At 34.0% G+C, this 21,126-nt stretch overlaps 1 protein-coding gene across 4 annotated transcripts in view; it reads right to left on the bottom strand.

Annotated features, from left to right (window-relative positions):
- The window catches only part of FCHO2 (FCH and mu domain containing endocytic adaptor 2), an 85,609-nt gene that overhangs the window by 25,379 nt on the left and 39,104 nt on the right, over window positions 1-21,126 (bottom strand). For all 4 annotated transcript variants that reach the window (XM_062600420.1, XM_062600422.1, XM_062600421.1 and 1 more), the window contains exons 9-13: window positions 16,463-16,507; window positions 14,534-14,606; window positions 10,325-10,349; window positions 3,127-3,181; window positions 326-504 (exon numbers count right to left, since the gene is read on the bottom strand). In XM_062600420.1, coding sequence (XP_062456404.1) covers window positions 326-504; window positions 3,127-3,181; window positions 10,325-10,349; window positions 14,534-14,606; window positions 16,463-16,507 — 377 coding nt within the window. The remainder of the gene's footprint in view (window positions 1-325; window positions 505-3,126; window positions 3,182-10,324; window positions 10,350-14,533; window positions 14,607-16,462; window positions 16,508-21,126) is intronic.

Below are 21,126 nucleotides of genomic sequence, written 5' to 3'. Positions count from 1 at the left end.
AGTTTATTTCTTAATACTACTCAGTAAACTATGCTAAAAGCTATGGTAACTCCACATTTATTAAAATCTACTGCAGTGGCATCAGCAGAAAGAAAAGGACTGAACACTGCAAAGACTCAAAAGTAAAGCTAAAAATCTGAAAAGAGAGAATTACTTAACATTACATTGCGATAAAGTATATTGAAGACAGCTTAGTGCACAAGAAAAATAATCGTCAAAGAAATCTAGAATAAATTCTGAACAGTTAAATGTATGTTTGCACTAAATATTACTTACCACTTTTATTCGAATAGTAATTAGAAATATGAGAAACAAAATTACTTACAGATACTGCTGGAGAAAGAGCGATGTTTCCTATAGATACTTTTAATTCATCCAAGGAAGCCATTGTGCATTGAGAGCTATGATTTGGCTGTACAGGTTTTATTTCTACATGAAACCTCCTGGGTTCATCCTCTTCAGAGTCAGAATCACTGGATGAATAGAAGTGGTTCTCTTTGGTATGTTTTTCTCAGTTAAGGCAGAAGCATTTCAAATTCATCTGCTTAATCTATTTCTTACATACTTGCTACAAAATCCACATATCAGGTAAACATCACAGATAAATACTGCTGACAAAGCTCTTTGTGTACTTATATAGACACTTCAGATACATCCACTGGTCAATATTTATACCTCAAAGTTATATTCTGGCCTTTATATTCCATTCATCTTCATAATAGTATTCTGTTATGGAAGGCATTATTCCATAACCAAAGGTCTGCATATTTGAAGGCAACAGGACAAATGAAACAGTAACAATGATTCTGCATTTTAAATTTATGATTTGTGATATTGATATTTGTGATATTCAGCTAATGCACTTAAGGAAAAGGCATGCATTATAGAAATTTTTTAAATCAAGTGAGGGGAAACACTGAACTTTCAAACAACAGTGCAATACCTGTGGCAGTTAACAAGCATACAGTAGAAGCAGCAGCAGCCTCCATTACATGTCGTTTTTGCAGAATGGCAATGAAAATTTGCAACAGAAGATGCTAATTACACAGAAGGCTGCACAGTACTTACTATTAGCAGCTTAAAGGACTGTCATCCTTGACTAGAAAAGGATGACAAGGAGAACAACTCAGTGCTCAAAATAAGCAAAAATCTACAGATGAAGCTAGATTTGGTTCTTCACATGCAGAGGAACTGCACTGAACAAAGCTCTGAAAGGCCTACGCCAACAGTTTTTAAAGATGTTGTTTTGACAAAAATAATTTGAAAAATTTCCTCTACTCAAAAGCATAGAACTTTCTTGTTATCCAGGTGAAGAACATATAGTCTATACCTTACTTCTGTTATTTTCACTTGGAAATATGCTAGCCATCTGAATGTAATCTCTTGAATATATTCCTTGACAAAGCTTACCCCTGAAACATAAGATAGTTAAAATCCAATTCAACTGAGATAGAGGAGATATGAATCCCTGAGATATGAGGATGGGAACATATGGAACATATGAACATCTTCATATGGCTCACATATGAAAAAGATACTTATAAAGATAAGTGATTTTAATTTCACTAAAAGATCTCTTACCTTGGAAGTTGTTACTCAGATTCTCACAAATCAGGCTGTTACATGCACTCTTCTAAAGTGGCATGAGCTGATCTTTGAGATACTACGTCTATTAAACTGTTACTGGCAAAAATCAATTTAGACTCAAATGCCATGTACCGAGAGGTCAAGCAGTGATTTTTAGAATCAGTTTTTCCAACACTGAAGACTGGCCTTCATAAGACTAACTGCAATTACAGCACTTATAAAACAAAGTCCTCCAGCAAATCATCTTAAGAGTTCCTTTCAACAGAATAAAAATTTAGTCCTGGAGGCTGCTGGGGGGTGAGGTGGGGAGAGGAAGGGAACCGATGACTTCTGAATTCAGTCAAGATTTTCAGAAGCGGAAGTACAGAGATTGCAAATCACTGAGCTGCTTCACTAGACGTATGGCCTTTTCTATTTCTTCTCGGCAGAAAGAATAATGGAGATAAGGATGCCAGCATGAATTCTTTACAAGGCATGGATGTAGGGATGCAGGGATGAAATAATGCCCCTCACAAAGCTGGATAAGTCTTTTACTTTTATATTGATTTTGTAAATAAGAGAGAACACTTTTTTTTTTTTTTTTTTTTTCCCCAATCAGCACAGGAATCTGCTGGGAGCAATAGAAGCATATTCTTCAAAGTTGATGAAAACAGAGAATCTGTGATGATGGACTGATCTCCACTTTTGACTGGTTAAAAAATTTAGCAGCTTATGATAATTGCAAAGTTTAGGTTTACTTTTTACTTTACCTGTAGTTTCCCCTAAATAAGAAAGTACATTTCCAAAAAGTAGCTATCTTTCTACCATAAGAGGCTTGCTTAGATCTATGGCAACTATTCTAACTCTGGAGTATAGCTTCCCTGTTTCTGATGGGAGAAAAGGACAAGAATCTTTTCCTTCAAAAGAAGAGCAGTGAAAACCATGAGCCTCCATAGAAAAGACTCCTAACAAAAGCCTATTCTACATATAAAATCTATTATTAAAAATACAATAAAAGCACCAATTAGAAACAGCATGTGGTGGAATGACTTCATTACATAACAGAAATTCTACTTCTAGACTGTTGGAGCTCCCAATCTTTTTAATGATGTTATGAAAAAGGGGGGCGGGTGCAGGTATACAATACAATACAATACAAATAACCCCTCAGCAGGCTTAAAAGAAAATACTGTTTTACAAACCCTGTGAAAGCTTTTCATGGAGAAAAATCTGCATGGTCACCTTCAAATTTTTTGTTCAGACTTCTATTTATTTATTTATATACACTACAGGTTAAAATATTTCTCTTAAAGTTTCTAAAACATTTCATCTAAATGTTCTTTTCAAAAAGTCCCTCCAGTATTTACATGCACAAACTCACAAAATTTAGGATAGACAAAACTTTGTACTTTCTCTGGAAGCTACAAACATACAAAGTTGTAACATGAGCATGGATTTCATCTTCCTTTGCTAACACTTTAATCAGTACTTCACCTCTTCAAAGAATTGTAAAAAAAAACCCCATCAGACAACTAAAGAAAATAAAAATCAAAAGGATATTTTGTGTTGCTTCTGGCTTAATGCTGTATCCTTCATCATCTACATCAGGAATATTCTAGAAACAATAAAAAAATAGTTATTCACTATTAATTGTTACACAGTTATCTCCAGTTATGCTTTACAGTTCAGAAGCTGTGTGACAGATAAGACCCCTTCAGAACAGAACGTGACAAAACAACCTCCAAATTCCCACCAAGAACTGACAAGTTCTAATGAGCCTGCATTTACTGGTATTTATCAAAAAGGTCAGAAGCCAACAGAAGCTTTATATTTTATAAAGTATTTAATTAGGACATTGCATATTTTAAATATTTTGCATTTTTAATTACAATATAAAATATACTGTTTAATATTTTAAAGTGTGGTATTTTAGATTTTAAATATTCTAGCTTTAATTCTAAATGTTATTTAAGCCTACGATTCTCTTGGCCCCAAATATTTTCCTAATTTCTGCTTCTAATTCTTTCAGCTAAACCAGTGGAGGTTTTGATGGTGCAGGAGCATAACCTTTATGAAGTACTAGTCAATACTTTAATACACAAGCAAAAACATTCCAAGTTACACAGGATGCAACTTGCTCTCTCCCCCTTTTAAAGACAGCAAAGCTTGTACTGTTGCTTTAGCAAAGAACATTGAAATTAGTTCAAAAAGCATCAATGAAACCTAAAATCTTACAATAGGAGTGCTCAAAATCAAGTTCTCAAATTTTAATTTACACATGACCAGCACTGTCCTGGATTTTTAAAGCTAATAAGCATCCAAGAATTTCCATCTAGTTCAGCTATTTTGTTCTTGCAGACAACTAAATGTAGATTGAAGATAATTTCATTAGAAATCATTTAGGGATTTTAGCTAAGCACTTGGCTTCATAAAGGTGCTTTGGGAGAAAGGAAAACAATCTTTAATATGATAAGCTAATTCTCTAATAGAATAATCTAAATTTATATCAAAAAAAATCATACTCACATGTATACTACTTATAAAGGAATAGACATAAATGTAGATAGTTTCCCCCGTTCAAAATAGAGGAATACAAGAGTAAAAACCCACTAACGACTCTGTAGCCATAGTCCACACGAACTGCTGAGATGCAATAGTAATTACAAAAAACATAAAACCAGATCTCTTCAAAATGTAATGATATTACTCGCTATAAATTTCTCATTAAAAATGGCAAGATTTATGTACAAAATGGTTTATTCTAACATATCAGTTTATCCTTATTCTATTAAGTAAGGAAAAGCACCAGGTAATTTAGAAAGTAAGCACCAGAAGACAGTTTGACTAAAAGAGAAATACATATTACGGCCAAAAGACAGAAAATGACGTACTGGAGACTTCAGCTAGCGAACAGACACTTAACTTCACCTAAAATTCAAAACAAAATTTAAAGAAATATTCACCCTGAATAGCTTTTGAGTTACTGACAAAGATAACATTGTTTCTATTTCTTTTTTTGCCCTCTATTTCTTTTATAGGTATCACAAATGGGATATCTCATATTTCACTGAGAAAGATTTTCCTTTGTATAGCGCTCTAAATGTAAGACTTCTGAATTAAATGGAATTAAATGAAATTTAAATACAGATCAAACCTTCTAAGGTAAGGATCAAACCTTGCTAAAGGGAGCAAGAAATACAATATTGTGTAAGAGATGTAATTAATAAGGTACCTAATTAAATTGTGCATCAAATTCTATCAAAAAAATAATCCTTAAGTGCAAGCCTTAAAATATGGAACATCTAGTTTCAATTTCTGTTTTGAAAAAAAAACCCTAGAAGAGCTGGTCTTCATCACTCTGTGATTAAAAAAAGAAGCAAACACGCAAAAAGTAATAAGAGTAGGATCACACGGTCCAGTACCTTAGCTCCACTTGCTCAAATCAGTGTTCTTAACTACGCTTGACCTCAGGCTAACCTTGTTTATAACTCCAAAAATACTAATGAAACTTGACATCAAAGTAAACAGAACAAAACCATATAGCTAGAGGGTAGGTATGTGTTCCTATAATACTACAACTTCTGAATTCTGAACAAATTTCAGTGGTCACAATAGGCAATTTTCAATACATAAGGATCATTCATGGTTAAGAGGAATTGAAAAAAAACAAAAAACTTTAAATACACAACATTTACTTTTTTTTTTTTCCCCCAGCCAGGCCAGATATGTAAAGAATATTAGTACTGAGGACACCCAGGAAAAATGACAGTAGCTGCCAAATTTCTGAATTTATATGTACACTAGTAGGACGAAAGGGTGGAAAAGATCTTTAATGTATCTTTGTATTGACAAAGACAAATTGTGTCACACACCAGCAAAACGGTATCTCAAAATCTTACTTCCAAATTAAGTAGCAATTTCAAAATATATCTTTTCTTGGTGAATAGTTCACCTTCCTGAAATATCAGAATTTTATTTACTAATTTATTATGTAACAGCAGCAGAAGACAGTCATTTGGGTGAGATACATGTTCACAAATCTGAACAAAGCCATGTATATTTACTTGATTAAGTCTCCCTCCTGCAAAGACAGAACAACATGTAACGTGGTGGATCATGGTGCATCTTTTAAGTGCCAGGCACACAGCAGTCAAGAGGTGATTTGCCCAGCCTGGTGAACTGCGGAAAAAATATAACCTCCCTATATACGTGTGTCATTTCCGAACTTCAGCTGAGGCTGAAGAAGGCTGAAGATCTTTACAAACTTTGGTTTTCTATAAGTAATAATTACTAATATAATTTGGAGATGAAGGTCTAGCCGCCCTACCCAAACACTTTAATTTGTAGTCTTTAGAGTGGAAAGAAAAGCCCAACATGAATGTGACTTGAACGCTGTGGAAGTCACTGGAGAGGTGGACTTCCTTGGGTTACTGACAAGCTCTCACATTCTCAGAGGTTCTGCTGAACAATCAAATATACAGCTACAAAAACAGAGTTTTCCCCAGGTTCACAGATGTAACACAACATAGTCCTGATTAAGGTAATAAATAACTTTAAAAACACATTCCAAAAACTGGGCTTTATAACTCTGTCTTTACACCCATATGTTCTAAAAGCTTTCTGGGGTGAATAATTTTTAAAGAAATAAAATATAAGGACAAAATAGATAGCAAAATAAAACTGCCTATACAAAAAGCCTGAGGAGTAAACATTCTATCCCTAAAACTTATTTTTAGAAGAATTCCAATCAATACTTTGGGTCAGATTCTTTGCTCTGTACAAAAGCAACAGAAGTCACCCCGTCCACGTTACTGATTCCTCTGCGGTACACATAAAGTGCAAGAACATTTGGAGTACACAACAGTCTAGCTACTTCATTTTGCCCTTTATCAGCAATGTTAGCACAGTTCCCAGCTTGGTCACAGGGTCAAGAAGAAAGAAACCTTAACTGGAGTTCAGCTTGATTTTTGCCTATTTTCTCTTCTCCTAGGTTACAGGACTTCCTTTATGAAGTTTTCCTGAGGGCATGCTTCAAGATACTGCTGAGCTCATTATTTCTTTTTTTGCAAGATTAACTTTCTACCATTTTACTGAACTGGATTAGACTTCCTGTGCAACCAGAGGAGGACCAAAGCAACCTCAAGGTAAGCAGATGAAGCTGGAACAGGAAAAAAGAGGCCTCTCCACCTTTGACATCTTTGGGATGTAAATTTAGCTCAGTAGGTAGAGACAGAGATGTGACCTATTCTTAACCTCCTCTCTTTAGGATGCATAAATCCCAAAGACAAAGGAGAGAGGAGCCAGTCACTGTCTTCCATTGCCTGGGATGCAGAAAGAAAGAAAAACAGGTACTCAAAGTGCTCCTGTCTTATCCTGTGACTACAAAGCCTTATACCTGTTTCAACAGCTGCTATTCAAAATATGCCAGAATTAAACATTACAAAATGAAAAAAAAAAAAAACACCCAAACAAACAAGCAAACAAAAAACCCAAACAAAACAAAACATGAACATCACTAAGCTTACACTTGGGTCCCACAAGTTAAGAGTATGACTGTTCCAAATTCAATCAGTCATTCCCTAGCAATAAAAAGGTGTCTAATTCTGTAATGACTCTATGATCATTAATTACTATACTTAATTATGTTACATATGTAAGTATGTTATTGAAAAGATTTGGATGCCTCAGTTTTACCTTTTAGTTTTCTGTGAAAAAAGTATCAGCATCATACTCTATGTGTCAGTGGCTCCCCTTAAATACTTTTGAACTTACTGGACAACTTCAAATGAATTTGGCAGACAGAACAGAGGACTCAGAGATAATTATATTACTACAGTCTTCATGAAAATAGGCAGTCAAATAGAAGACAGAGACTGCAGGTATCTCAACCATGGGAAAGGCTGCAATCCACACTCAGATCTCACTGGACCACAGCAGAAGTATAAATGCCCTCACCAGACAAAAAACTAGAGCTCATATCCTCCTACAGACAGAAGATGGCCAGTCCCTAGAGACACAGAAAATCCATGGGAAACAAGACAGCTAGTTCTGCTCATAGAACTACTTGTTAGGTAATAAATGCATATGAATCAAGCTTCGGATGCCACCTCTATCCCTTGTACACACACTTAACTACACATTTTTCTTAATTATCAAGGCTTAATTTAAAGGCACAGTTGCATGTCTAGATTGCCATACAATAGAGCAGGAGTTTTAAATCTTCTGCCATACTGTAATCTATATTTACATAGAGATTGCTTATTGAAACAGTCAACCTTTTCCAGAGACACCAGTTCCTAGACCACAGCTGCCTTCCTATTCATGATCATAAAAAAACCTCCTATAGCTGTTACAAAATTTCTGAATAGAAATTAACACTTTATTTATATGTATTAAAATTATGTTTTTCAATACATATAACCTAGCAGCTATAAATCAGGATGAGGACACGCAGACAGTTTTCCACAGGTAAATTCAAGAACTTCCACTGTTTAACAAAACACATCTTAGGACCATCTCACTGTTTTGTTTGTGAAAACAGAGAAGTAACGTAAGTTAGAATACACCGCATTATATATTTTCAGCTAGTGGGAAGGCCCTAATGGACCTGGCTACACAGTATATATTCAGAGATCCACAATATCATGTAGGATTGGCTGATAAGGTATTGAATTCAGTTCTTACTAGAGCCTTAATTTTTAAAATTTCAATATATTCATCTCCGCCCTTGTAACTGTAAATAATTGCAGAGTGATTACCTCTTACATTCCTTTCACACAAAAGGACAATGATTAAGATTCTTGACAAATAAATAAAAATGAACTTTTGGAAAAAGGTCAGGTTAATAATATAAAAGACACATTGAGATTTTTGACCAGAGCTAACCAAAACGGTAACTGGGACACCTTAAAGAAGCTGCATTTTCTGAGGGCTGGCCTTTGGCCTATTGACCACACAAAAGTGACAATTGCTTTCTATGTTACACTGTTTTGCTTTTCCAAGTTCAAAAACTTTTTCAAGTTCAACTTTCTGAAACATATAAATACTACAAAGATGTACACAAAGCGAATCATCATAGAGATACCAACACAGATAGCAATAACTATTTAAATCAAGTTTGAAAAATGAAACAGAAAGGAAATCTTCAAGTAAAAGACAAAGGAAATGAAAAGTATCTGAAAAGGGACCTTCCAGAGAAGGCTGCCAGCCTTAGAATATAAGAGCACTCTGGGGATGAGTCGATCATAAGGGGTGAATGAATCTCAGCCACGGTACTCTGCACCATTTTTCATGGCAGTGACTTCAATGGCTTCTGTTATGAAAAGATTCTGCCATTTGGAATAACACTGTTGCTTGTGAAAAGCAAGGAGAAATGATAGACCATATTCTGAAGTCCAACATATCACTTTTGTCGTTAGGCACTATGAAAATTAGTTTTTTACCATGTATAAACTACATCTAGACAGAGCAATTCACTTATATGTTCATACGGTGTGCCCCATGCAGCCAGAAATAATGTCAGACATGTTTACAGTTGAATCTGTTGAATTAGTAATTAAAAAAAAATAAGGATCAAAATAAGAAAGTAAGCAAATAAACACCACAAATCAAAGCCAGTTGTGTTTCACTCCAGTGATTCAACCTGAACTGTCAAAAGACATTATTTCCATTAAGGGCTTGATAATTCTAGGGATAATTCTAAGGTACTTTACTTTAAATGCACCAAGAAAAGAAATCTGCTTTGAAATTAAGGTGACTCTACAGGAAAAAAAGCCTGTCTCAAACTATGTTTACCAAGCTGTTCAAATATATATACTTGATTATTTGGTAAATCTTTCTCTTGCTTATTTAGAAAGATACTTCTACTAGAGTTTTTTAAATGAAGCTGCTAATTTTTTTTCTAATATTAGGTACTAAAACTCACAGATATTGAATGCAAAAAAGAAAATTTATTTGACTAGCGAACCTGGAAAATTAAGCTGTTTAATATAATTGACATCTAAATAAGCCTACTGAAAAACAAATCAGTCTACAGAAAATCACTTCAATCATTCTGTAAACATTTCCCTGCTGTAGCCATATGGAGTCACACACTCTGTACATATAATTCAAGATGACATCTACATTTAAGTAAATACAAAAGGCTCAATTCAGAAATAAAAAAAAATATTAACATAGCAATTTCATTTGCAATGGCCTCCTCTTTCAAGTTAATAAATAAAATTGTAAAATGTATCACAGACTAAAAATAGCAATGAAAAACAGACCATGCATAAAGTATCTCTAGAGATTCTTCATTTAAAGCAGTATTTAAGTATGTATATTCCTACTCTATTGGCAACAATCAAGCAGAGCTCCATTAATATTAGAAGGATTCTCCACAGAGACAGTAATAAGGAGAGGAAAATGCGAATGCAAAGCTACATCCACAAGAAAGTAGCGTGAAAGATTAACACACTGAGAACCCATTAGTTAATTAAGTAAAACTCCATGAACCTTCAAAATAAAGTGGCAAATAATTGTAGTAAAAACATATTCTTTACAATCTAAAATTGTCAGGAAATATAAATGTACTACTGACACACTTATGCATGCTGCCTAAGACTATGTTCTCAGCAAAATTAACACTTCAACTATGTCATCAAAATATTAAAACCTGTATCACAGTAATAATAATTTGTGGGACCTGGATAAAGACCAAGCTTGGTTAGCCTTTTATTTTAGCTTACGTATTTGTGTTGGAAATATGCCTACTTACAACCGAGTCTGCATCTGGACATTCCCTATTAAAAAAAAAAAAAAAAGGAAAATGTAAAATCATAAAATGCATAAATTATTTTACTCAATCAGTTCTGTCCTTCCTTTAATAATTTCAATTAATTTGAAACATTTGACCCATTTGCCTCTCAAACTTTTAAAATGTACAGTACACATCTGCATTCAACAGCCGGAAATTTAAATAAAAGAAGCTGAAAACATTGTAGAAGAAAAATGCACAATAAATACCAAAAACTCAAAGTTGCAAGATGGCTCTAACTCACATTGGGGCAGCAGATGGGAGTGGGGTAGGGGGAAGAATTGAGGGAAGACAGGAGTACCAGGCTGTATTTAAAATTACGTTTGTGAATACCTATCATCTTTTGCTTTGTAGGCAAATATAATCAACAATTTTATGTAGATAAATATAATTTAAGAGTCAATTCCTTGGATGACGTGTATAATAAATCACAGTTGCCAATCATAACAGAATTGTCTACATGCAATTGTTAATCATTTTCTACAACAAACAGTTCTTAAAGCAATTAAGATTACTCTTATGGTAAATTCAGAGCTTCTCTCTTTGGAATTTCATTCATGTTTGTCAAGGATGGTTGTAGTGTAGAAATGAACAGGAATAAGTACCAGAAGATGTTTGAAAAATTATAATAGAGTGCTTTCTACAATTTTTTTCTTTTAGTCATTGGCAGAAAGATAATGCTTGCAAATACATTATTCAAGTGTTAAAACTGTTTCCAATATAACTTTTGGATTCAAAGAGTGGTATTTTCAAAAATGAATGACATCGATTCTTTCTCACTGATTTATACAGGTAGCAGAAGAATTGCACTTAAAATAAATGGAAATACTTGTGTATCATACATGCCTCTGTAATCTGCACCCTGACACAAAACCACAAGTGCAAACGTTACTGAACAACAGTCTCTGTACATAGTCTAGCGGAAGATCCTGAAGATGTGCTTATGAAAAAGAGAAAGAAAATTAAAATTCGTAACAAACAAAACTATCTTCTCTGAAAGGCTAAATGGGTTAAATGTACAAACCACAGTGTCTTTAAAAACAGGTATGAAAACTTGCAAACGTGGAAACATTAATATAGAACCCACTACAGCCTGTAAAGGAGCTGGCAGTGAGATGAAGGATCCTGCCTTCTCCAAAAGGCACCACATAGAAGAAGTGTGTGCTCTATTTGACTTAAGTCTTACCTCCCCCTGCTGGCTCAGAAAAATTCATAGTAATAAAGAGCTACTTTAAAAGCTATTTTACAGCTTGACGAGACAAAGTGTTAGACTTCTCTCAGAAGATATAATGAACAGAGTTTATGAGATCTGATTTAAAAAAAAAATCTGTAGAACACAAACAAGACAGCTTAAAGTCCATAAAACTTAAGAAATGTGAAAAGACGATGCAAGACAAACTACAATGAAAGCAATATAGCTCATATTGATTACTTTCAAAACTAGCTAGCTAATATTTCTCAAAAAGTAACTGTTAGTATAGTAGCATTCAGAGAAGCACTGAGAGGATCTCACAAGATCCATTCTCAAGATACAAAGGAAAACTAATTACTGGTGAAGTCTGCAAATATCAAAGGCTGAGATGTGGGAAACAAGGACACTTGAGTTTTAGATGGTTGTGTTTTTACATAGCTAGATGCATGATCTTTCTTTCTTTCAAGGTGAAAGAACAAGTTCACACTTCCAGTATAAGGTAACATATCCAGAAAATGAGGACTCTCTAAGGAAATTTAAGGATTGTAGCTAACAACTAAAACAGAAGGGGTTTGGTTTTTTTTTCCCCTCACAAAGAAAGTTTCTGATAATAGAGTTCTGTGACGTAAATCCTTAAACAAGATCCTCAGCCAGAAGATGAAATTAGAAAAAAATGGGCTAGCAATAAAACTTTTTAAAGTGATAACTATTAGAATATTTTTCTTAGGTATAAAATGGATTGTCCATTATTTAAAAACCCAATATGTAAAATGTGATGTTCTTGTTAAGTTAGAGAAGGATTAATGTGAGAAGCTGCAAAAATCTATACTGTGTGTTATATAGGAGGTCAGTATCACACAGTCATACTGCTTTCTTTCTGACCTTAGTATCTATTCGATTCTGTATTGTGTGTATACATAGATACAAATAATACAATATAAATCAAGTTTTAGTCCAAGTCATATAAAGTAGGGCAACTTTTTTCCCATTTCAGAGCAGCTGCACTAACTTACATTGTCTGACATCGTGCCATGCAGAACAACTTCTAGCGTGAGACCCCCATATTACCTTTCAACATTAAATAAAACATCTTTGGGAAAAAGCAGTTTTTGGAAAAGTATCCAGATCCAATGGATCAGCATAAACAGATATGAAGCGTTCAACATCGTATAGAAGCCAATCTTCAGCCCTCAGTGACAAAGAAAATTCTTCTGTTAAGGTCAAGGAAAAACAATCTCTGAGTCAAGATATGCTAACTGATATACCTGGAAAGAGTCAATTTGGCAACTTCCTTGATTCTACTGGATCCATAAAAATGATATTAACAGCCCTAAATCTTTGCTAAGGCCAGATAAAATGTCATCATCTGCCAAAGAACGGATGGAAGGAGATGTCTGATTTGCAAACAAGTTAATACATGACATAAAATTAGTTTGAGTAATAACCTATAGAGGCCAAAACAGTTTTTTTGTTGGAGAAGAAAAGCAGACAGTTCCTTTTTTTTAAATATATATTAGAACTCAATGCTACCAAAGAGACTACTTTTCAAGAAAATATAATGAAAGTCAAAATATAATTGTTAGTCAAAAGACTAACAATTGAACAACATACTTTTTGGCTGCTATTTGATATTGCAATGGTTGTGCTTCACAAAAAAAAAAATCTTTTCTAAATATGTTTTGAGAGAGATGAGATTACTGTAAAGAATGGCACTAAAATTATTTAAGACACCAAAATTCTCAAATCTTTATACCACGCCAGTTTAAATACTTTAACTAAATCACAATAAGTTCTTGCAATAGAACAGTATTCTCTGATTACTGTTGTCCAAGATCACACTATTTATAGTTGTCTCTCCATCTACTTGAGCATAATAAAGTATGGAAGGTAGAGTTGGGGGGAGATTAAGTCACAGAAAGAACAGAAATATAAAAAGAAATATATATTTCAATAGAAATCTAAAGGACTGATGTAAAATAAAAAATAAAAAAGTACTACTTTGGAGTTCTAATGACATCAAAATGTCATTAGAGGACAAAAAGTACTGTTTAGTAGTACATCATTGCTGTAATCAAATAACAAAAGAACAGTAAGCCATAAGGCTTTTGCACTCTGTATGTGTAAACATGTACTACCTGCTGTTCTTAGGTCATGAATTTCTAAGCACATTATTTAAAAAGAGAGGCAAAAAACCCCAAAAGAATGTTTAAAAATATTATCATTTTGAAAAGTTTTCTAAATTTCTAAGTTTCCTTTAAATTACAAGCTATTTTCTGTTAAATCAAATTCTTCTATTGAGAAAATGCTTCTACAAATTTTGAACAAAATACACTGAAATATAGTAACCATAATTACTAATACACAGAATACTACCAATCCATCTAAAACTTTTATTCAAACTCACTTTCTGGAATGTCTTAATTCCTGAGAGAGAGAGAGAGAGCACGGGCAACAAATATGACAAAGGGTATAGTTCGAATATCAATCACGAGTTAAAATAATATTCTTTCAGAAACGAATGTGCATACGATTCATGGAAAAATATTCTAAGATTTTTCTGCCCTTCTACTACTGCACATAAAAGTTTTTCTAACAAAAGAATAATTAAAATATCAATTCTGCAAACACACACTTAGATATACAGTATCTTTTCCACATCTACTCCTATTTGGGTAGGAGTACATATGAGAATTGTATTACCTACAGCGTTTAAATGTCTGCACACGGGACAACTACTTACCTATGCAGGGGAAACAGTGAAATATATGAGTAAATTAGTAAAAATACATTTATATTGTTCACTTCATATCTTTAGTTACAAAAATCTTAAATATCTACAATATTTTCATACTGATAGCATTCCTTTAAACTTTTATTATAAAAATTGCTACTTTTGTTAATCATCCTCTAATGCCTATCTCCACATTTTTATTAGTTTCTATACAGGACTGAAAGCTTCAAGCTGGAAATATACTTACACAGATTCAGTATCTTTTTCTTTTTTCATTATTCCTGATAAACCAAAAGGTTTTCTCTTCCGTGGTTTTATCCCTATGGAACAAATATTTTTCATTTAAAGATCAGAGATGAGTATATATTCAGCAATGTCCAAAACGCTAGCGCATCCCAGTGTCAATACCTTCTAAATGCTGCCACAATGAGTGACATAAAAATCTAACATTGGGGTAGGCATGGAGCCCAACTAAGGGAATACAAGATATCTACAGCATTATTTATATATGTTGGAAGTAACACACCAAAAAGGATTAAATTACAAAAAAAGGTTAAAGTAACACTTTAATAACCTAAGTCATTATTAAACTGATTTGCATTGTATATGCAACTCTCCAAGTAGGATATGCTGGACTGCCACTTATTTTATGGAAGGTGGGTGCACTGCCAATTTTGAGGGAAGGGACTCTGCGCACAGAAACTCAACAAGAGCTATTGCTCCTGCTGAGCCTGAACAGTTACTGCTCACAGCTCAGGGACTGAACCCTGCCCCTCTCAGCCACTGCAGTTCAGCATGCTGTTCTTATTTCCCTGAGCGGTCCTGGCAGCTGTGAGCCCCAGTCTCTCATAAGAAGTAGGATCTTGCTCCTGTGAAAAAGGGAACATCTCTCGGCTTTCCAGTTGATGCAGAGCTCATTAAATCCCAGTGCTGCAGCCTGCTCTAAGGCTGGCTCTTACTGAGTCGGAAATCATGCCTTCCCTCTGTCTTTTCTTACCCATTTTTAGCACTGGATACATTTAGCTATAATACAGAAAAATAAGTTTTATTTCATACACATTTAATATACTCAAAATAAAATAAAAATAAATAAATAAAATAAATTTAAAGTCTCCTTCAGGCTACTGTCATGTCTGCTTCTCTCCCCAATTTTTGCTGAAGCAAGTACACTGCCCAGCTTTATATAAAAGGACCAAATGCAAGCATCTGATCCAAATAGTCTACAGTTTTGACTTGAACTAATATACTTCCTGCAGCAAGCCAAATTTTGAGCAAAATAGTGGAAGTCATTTGGATTCCAAAACTTAACAACTGATAAGTTTGAGTACATCATTAAAGAAAAATTATTATATCCCCCATTACAGAATTTCATTATATAGCACATAGAAGTAGTAAGGAATCTTTCCACTCTTAGAAATTTTCTGGATGAAATAACTAAAAACTTCTCATATCAGGTAGCTGTAAACTTGGCCACATTTTACATTTTAGCAGTGACAGAAATCATTGCTCCAGAATTATTTTTAAACGCGGTGTCTGGGATTTATTGCCTTTCTGTACTTTATCTAGCCAAAACTGGTGACAAATGGAGTATGAGAGTAGTTCTGAAGATGGAGCTTCTCTGTTTCAGTCAAAAAAGATTTTAAGCCTCTCAGCTGCAACCCTGGCTAAGAGTTATTGGCTGCTGCAGCTATACTGTCAACTCCTTTGCCCCAAAGTAAATACATAGCTCATATAAATAAAACAGTTCTTAACCATTTAAAACAAACCCCTAAGCAAAATAAGCTACATCAATAAAGGAAGGTTTTGTGACTATAACTCTACGTTAGAATTGGTATAACTAACATGGCTACAATGGAATGAGCCTGAGCCACATTTCAACACTTGTAAATTACGTTAAACAGTCATAAATGAACCAGATCCAATGAGGAGGTCTTAGCCAAAGTATATTTATAAAAATATTAAAATTCTCTGACAACCATGCATTAGATTAATACAGTACTGTAAACCTTATTTTGGTAGAAGCTCAAGCAGCACATATTTCAAAGAAACAGCTGCTTATTAGCCTTTCAGAATACTTCAAATTCATACAATTTCATGTGCTGAATATCATCCATTCCTCAGTTTCAGATTCTGTTCACAGCATTTTTATGTAAATAATTATACTACAAAAACTTACCTTCAACTGCACTAGATGTGTTACATTCCTCAAAATCAATAGGGCCTTAAAGAAATTATAATGAAGGTAAATATTAATTTAAATTTAATCTCAAACGAAGGTCAGTCACTAAGATGTTTTAAACACTATCAATATTTCCTGAAAAGACTAGATAATCTAATTAAAAATTAGATAATTATGAAAGCTATAAGCGGTAAGCTGGCAAAATCATACATGTACAGCAAATTATTAAATGTTTCCACACTTTCATAACAAAAAGTTAAAATACCAGTGTACACTGTCTAAATAAAATTTAATTGTCTATGTTATTTCAGCTTCATGAAGCATACCTAATCTGTTTCCTCTTCTCATTCAAAATTGCATCTATAACACATAATCAGTATGAAGTTTTAGATTCATCTTCTTTTAAGGAAAGAAGAACTATAGCATAGCTATATAGCATAGCTACAGGTCTTGTTTTGAAGTTCACACTTTTGCTAACTCGGTATTGTTAGTTCCTCTGTTTCTCACCATAGCCAATTATTTGGACAATTAAAAGTGATGTGCAGAATCTTATACACAGCAATAAGGAAGATAAAAACTTTAAAAAATTGTTAAGACTATAAACATGGCAAAATAGCAAATGACAAATTCTAAAATGCTAGAGTCACAGGAGCACTTGTGCCAGTGCAGAGAAAGCAGACAGCACCTGCAGCGTGGAGCCTCTCCGTCCACTCCCTGTTGACAACTAGCCACTGTTTGAAACAGGAGCTTGCAAAAGTAGCTGTCAGCACTGTGATACAGGGGTTATTACTTATCCTTAAGTAACCCTTTTGAGGGCAGAAACACAAATTTATACACGTTACAGGTAAGATAGAAGAAAAAAAAAAAAAAAGGTTCTCTATTTTATACTCCAAGGCAGCCAAACTTTCTTTTAATCAGACTTAAGAAACTACTTTGAATGAAAGATCCGAATTTGGAAAATTTCAATTACAACCAACTGGGAGCAAAGTGATTGTGCAAACTTCAAATACATAAATTACTTTCCTTCCTGCCCCAAACACTTTTGCACAAAAGTAATCTCTTATTTTTTTAAAAAAAATTAAGATTATCATAGAATATCCATTATAAACACATTTTTTTAAAAAAAATTAAGATTATCATAGAATATCCATTATAAACACAACAGCTGTACAATTCACAGGGTGTTTTCACATAAAACAAAGTGTACTTGAAAGTATTTTCCAGTGTTTTTACTCATATTCTTTTCAAAGTGAGAATGCCATAGTCTCAATCTTAAAATAACTAACTTACAGAAACAGATCTTAACTACAAGAAACATGGAGACTACAGGTTTGTTTGTTTTTAATAGTACAACATAACAAATTATGCTGTAATAAGAAATGCCACAATTAAGCTAAAAAACCAATTTAGCTGTGAATTAACATTGTGATTTATACACAGTATATTAATTCATATTTGACTCATAGAGTTAAGTACCTCAACCAGTTATATTTACAATGTAACCCCTAAAATGCATATTAAACTACTGCAGCCTAAAACTGTGTTTGACTAAACACTGCATTCTACAGGATTTTTCAAAACTGCAAATGAAAAAATTATACTTACATCAAAAATAACTAAGAAACTGTCAATATAACTTCATGCTAGCTCAGTTGGTTAAAGCACAGTGCTAATAATGCCAAGGTTGTGGGTTCAATCCCCGTATGGGCCACTTGTTTGAGGGCTGGACTAGATGATCTCCAGAGGTCCCTTCCAACCTTACCAATTCTATGATTCTACGCTCATTAACATTAAACAAATAGAATTATTTTCATCATGTTACATAAAATCTACACATATTTTCTGTAAAATTTTGCACAAATCTAACGAATTAAAAGGAATGTGCTCAAAACAAAATTTGTATTCATTGCAATTAAGACACTGAGTCTGCAAAATTTTCTCTGCTATTAAAGAAAATGGATGCTTGTAAAATCACTAGCAGGATGAGATCCCAGGACTAGAAACCACTGATATCCTTAGAATCATTTTTCTAATATTTTCTAATATTTTCTAGAATATCACTATAACATTCAAATATTAGATAATTTCAAATGTCAGTCTAATTATTCAAAATGGCAAGACCAAATACAAATTCGCAACAGTTCTCTCAGTCTACTGTTATAAATTCTGCAACATTTTAGGTAGCCCTTCCAATTTCTTCCCCTTTGCTCTTCATTAAATTCATAGTAAAACAAAGTTAGTGCGCTCCACAAGTCAGCAAATCTGGTCATCTCACAAAAGAAAAACAAAATAGAAAAAAACCCACAACACTGGAGAACTGTAGACATCTACATTCAGGCACTGATATCATCAACATTTTGTTTTACGTATTTAAACTCTATTTTTTCAAAATATATTGAGCAAGAAATTCAGAAAAATTCCATGAAACAGAGACTGACGGACAAACATTACTCATTCAGCACTACACTTCAGACAACACATTTTTCATCACTTTGCTGATGATTGAACTACTTCTATTTCTTGCTTCTATACATATTCCCATTTTGCCAAAGAAAAGCGAAAGTTAAGTCAACCATGCTCACCCCAAAACAAAAACAGAAGGAAAAAAATTGTCAGCAACATATAGATTTAAACATATTTTCAGAGAAATGCAATATTCAAGCTTTCTCAAAATACTGTCTTTTTCTTCGCCCTTTTGCAGCTACTACAAGCAGATCCTCAGACTTTTAAGTTTTTCACCCTCTTCACTGAAATATATAAATATTCAAGATTCAGGTAAAACTCATGGTCATCCTTATTTTGGATCAATATCTAACTTTCACTTCTAAAACAAGTAGAAAGATTTTTCTTTAGTAAGACATCAAGGTTTCTACATTTTGTCCATAACACTTGCCTAACGCTCATCTTTGAAGGTGTTTTTTACAGCTTAATAAGTTGTTTAGTTCAAGAGACAAACATCCACGCTAAGTACTGAATCACATCAAAATGTACAATGTATAAATTCATAGGAAGATCAGGTTAGCATTTCCAATTAGATTTAAGATAAGCCTGCTTACTCACCCTCCCCAGATTTATCCCTCTTAAAACAATGTAATCTTTTCTCATAGGGATGACTATCAAACATAAGCTGAAAAACTTGTAGTTAGTTATGAATTGTGAGAGAGAGATAGTAATGTGATGGAAGTTGTGCCACAGATTTCAGTAAGAGGTCCCACTTTTCACAGAGATTTGTGTCAGGTTAACTTGGAAGTTTTAAACACACATTCTTCTTAATTATACCTTTCAGCTTATTTTATGCTCCCCCAAGACTGGCAGAGTTAACATGGAAGTCACTTCTCTTCCTGTTTGTCTACTAGCTGTTTTACTGTAAAAAAGATAAATAACAATCATGAAAACAACATCTCTTTAAAAGAACTGCGTGAATCAGTTGATTTTCTAAAGCATATTTCTCTCTTAATCTATTTTTTTTTCTAGTTAATTCAAATTTTTATACAGACCTTCATACTTTGGAATCTCAGAAGTTTAAGACACTAAGAGCTGTCATTACTGAATCCATGAAAATGAAAGAAATTCAAATGAATTTTATCATTTTCTTCCAACTGCCAAAGATAATTTTTATTTAGCACCCTTGCTCCCACTCAGTACTGCATGTTGCACTATTTGCTTGTACAAAGGCAAATTCCTACACTTTGCCCTTTTGAGCAGATTAGGGTGAAATTTGTAGTGGTTTTAAGTTTTTCAGTGTTTTACTCTGCAACTTTAGAACAGATCTCCAAACAGTTCTGATTCCTACATGCTTGCTGTGACGAGTACCACATTTTGCGTGAGGAGCAGTATTTTTAAGCTAAAATAACATGTCACAAATAGACATTTTATGTGTCATTCTATGGTGAACCAATTTAGAAAACAGGATTGCTTTAATGAGTTTTTGGTAGCCCGCATAACAGCTGGAGTTTTCTGCAGGCTTGAGCAGGCTTGACAGCTTTGTGCCCAAAGAGGTAATAACGTTGTAGTCTGACCAGAAGTGTGTTCTGAGACCACGTTATTTCCCACCAGAACCAAATGCAGTCCCCCAGCCAGCCCGCAGGCCTGAGCCACAGCATCCGTGAGCAATCCAGAAGCATTCTTGAAAAGTTCCCCTGCGTTGTCCACAGTCCTTGCGCAACTGGAAACAAAAGAGTCTGCACTATCCCTCCAAAAATGCCTCAAAGTGCTTTTTCCTCGGGAGAAGCACAATATCCATCTTTCTGACTCCTGCTTCCTCATTCATTAGATGATCTACTCAAAAACACCTAGCAGGTTGACGGCATTACTGGAGACTGCCAGATACAGGCAACATACAGATGTATGTCCCTGCATTAGAACTCATGGGCTGGTATTGCAATATCACAGTAACTTTCACAGTAGCTGCATGGAAATTTTAATGTGGAAGTATTATCCATATTCTCTAAGAGGCAAATGTGTTTTCTCAACAAGTCGGAGACTCACCCAGTGACTGAAGTGTAGACAAAAGGTTAACCCCAATAAGGATTTCAGTCTAAAAATCTAGAAGATTAGCATCTCAGCTGCACTGACAATTTTGTTTATAGAATCTCATGCTGCACAGGCTGACCTCTGAAATTTCTGAAGCGACTACTGGCCATCAAAGATTTATTGTCCAT

Source organism: Rhea pennata, chromosome Z (genome assembly GCF_028389875.1).
Source record: "Rhea pennata isolate bPtePen1 chromosome Z, bPtePen1.pri, whole genome shotgun sequence".
Classification (NCBI taxonomy): Eukaryota; Metazoa; Chordata; class Aves; order Rheiformes; family Rheidae; genus Rhea; species Rhea pennata.
Note: the sequence above shows the minus strand (reverse complement) of the source record. Positions and strands in the feature narration are given on the sequence as shown.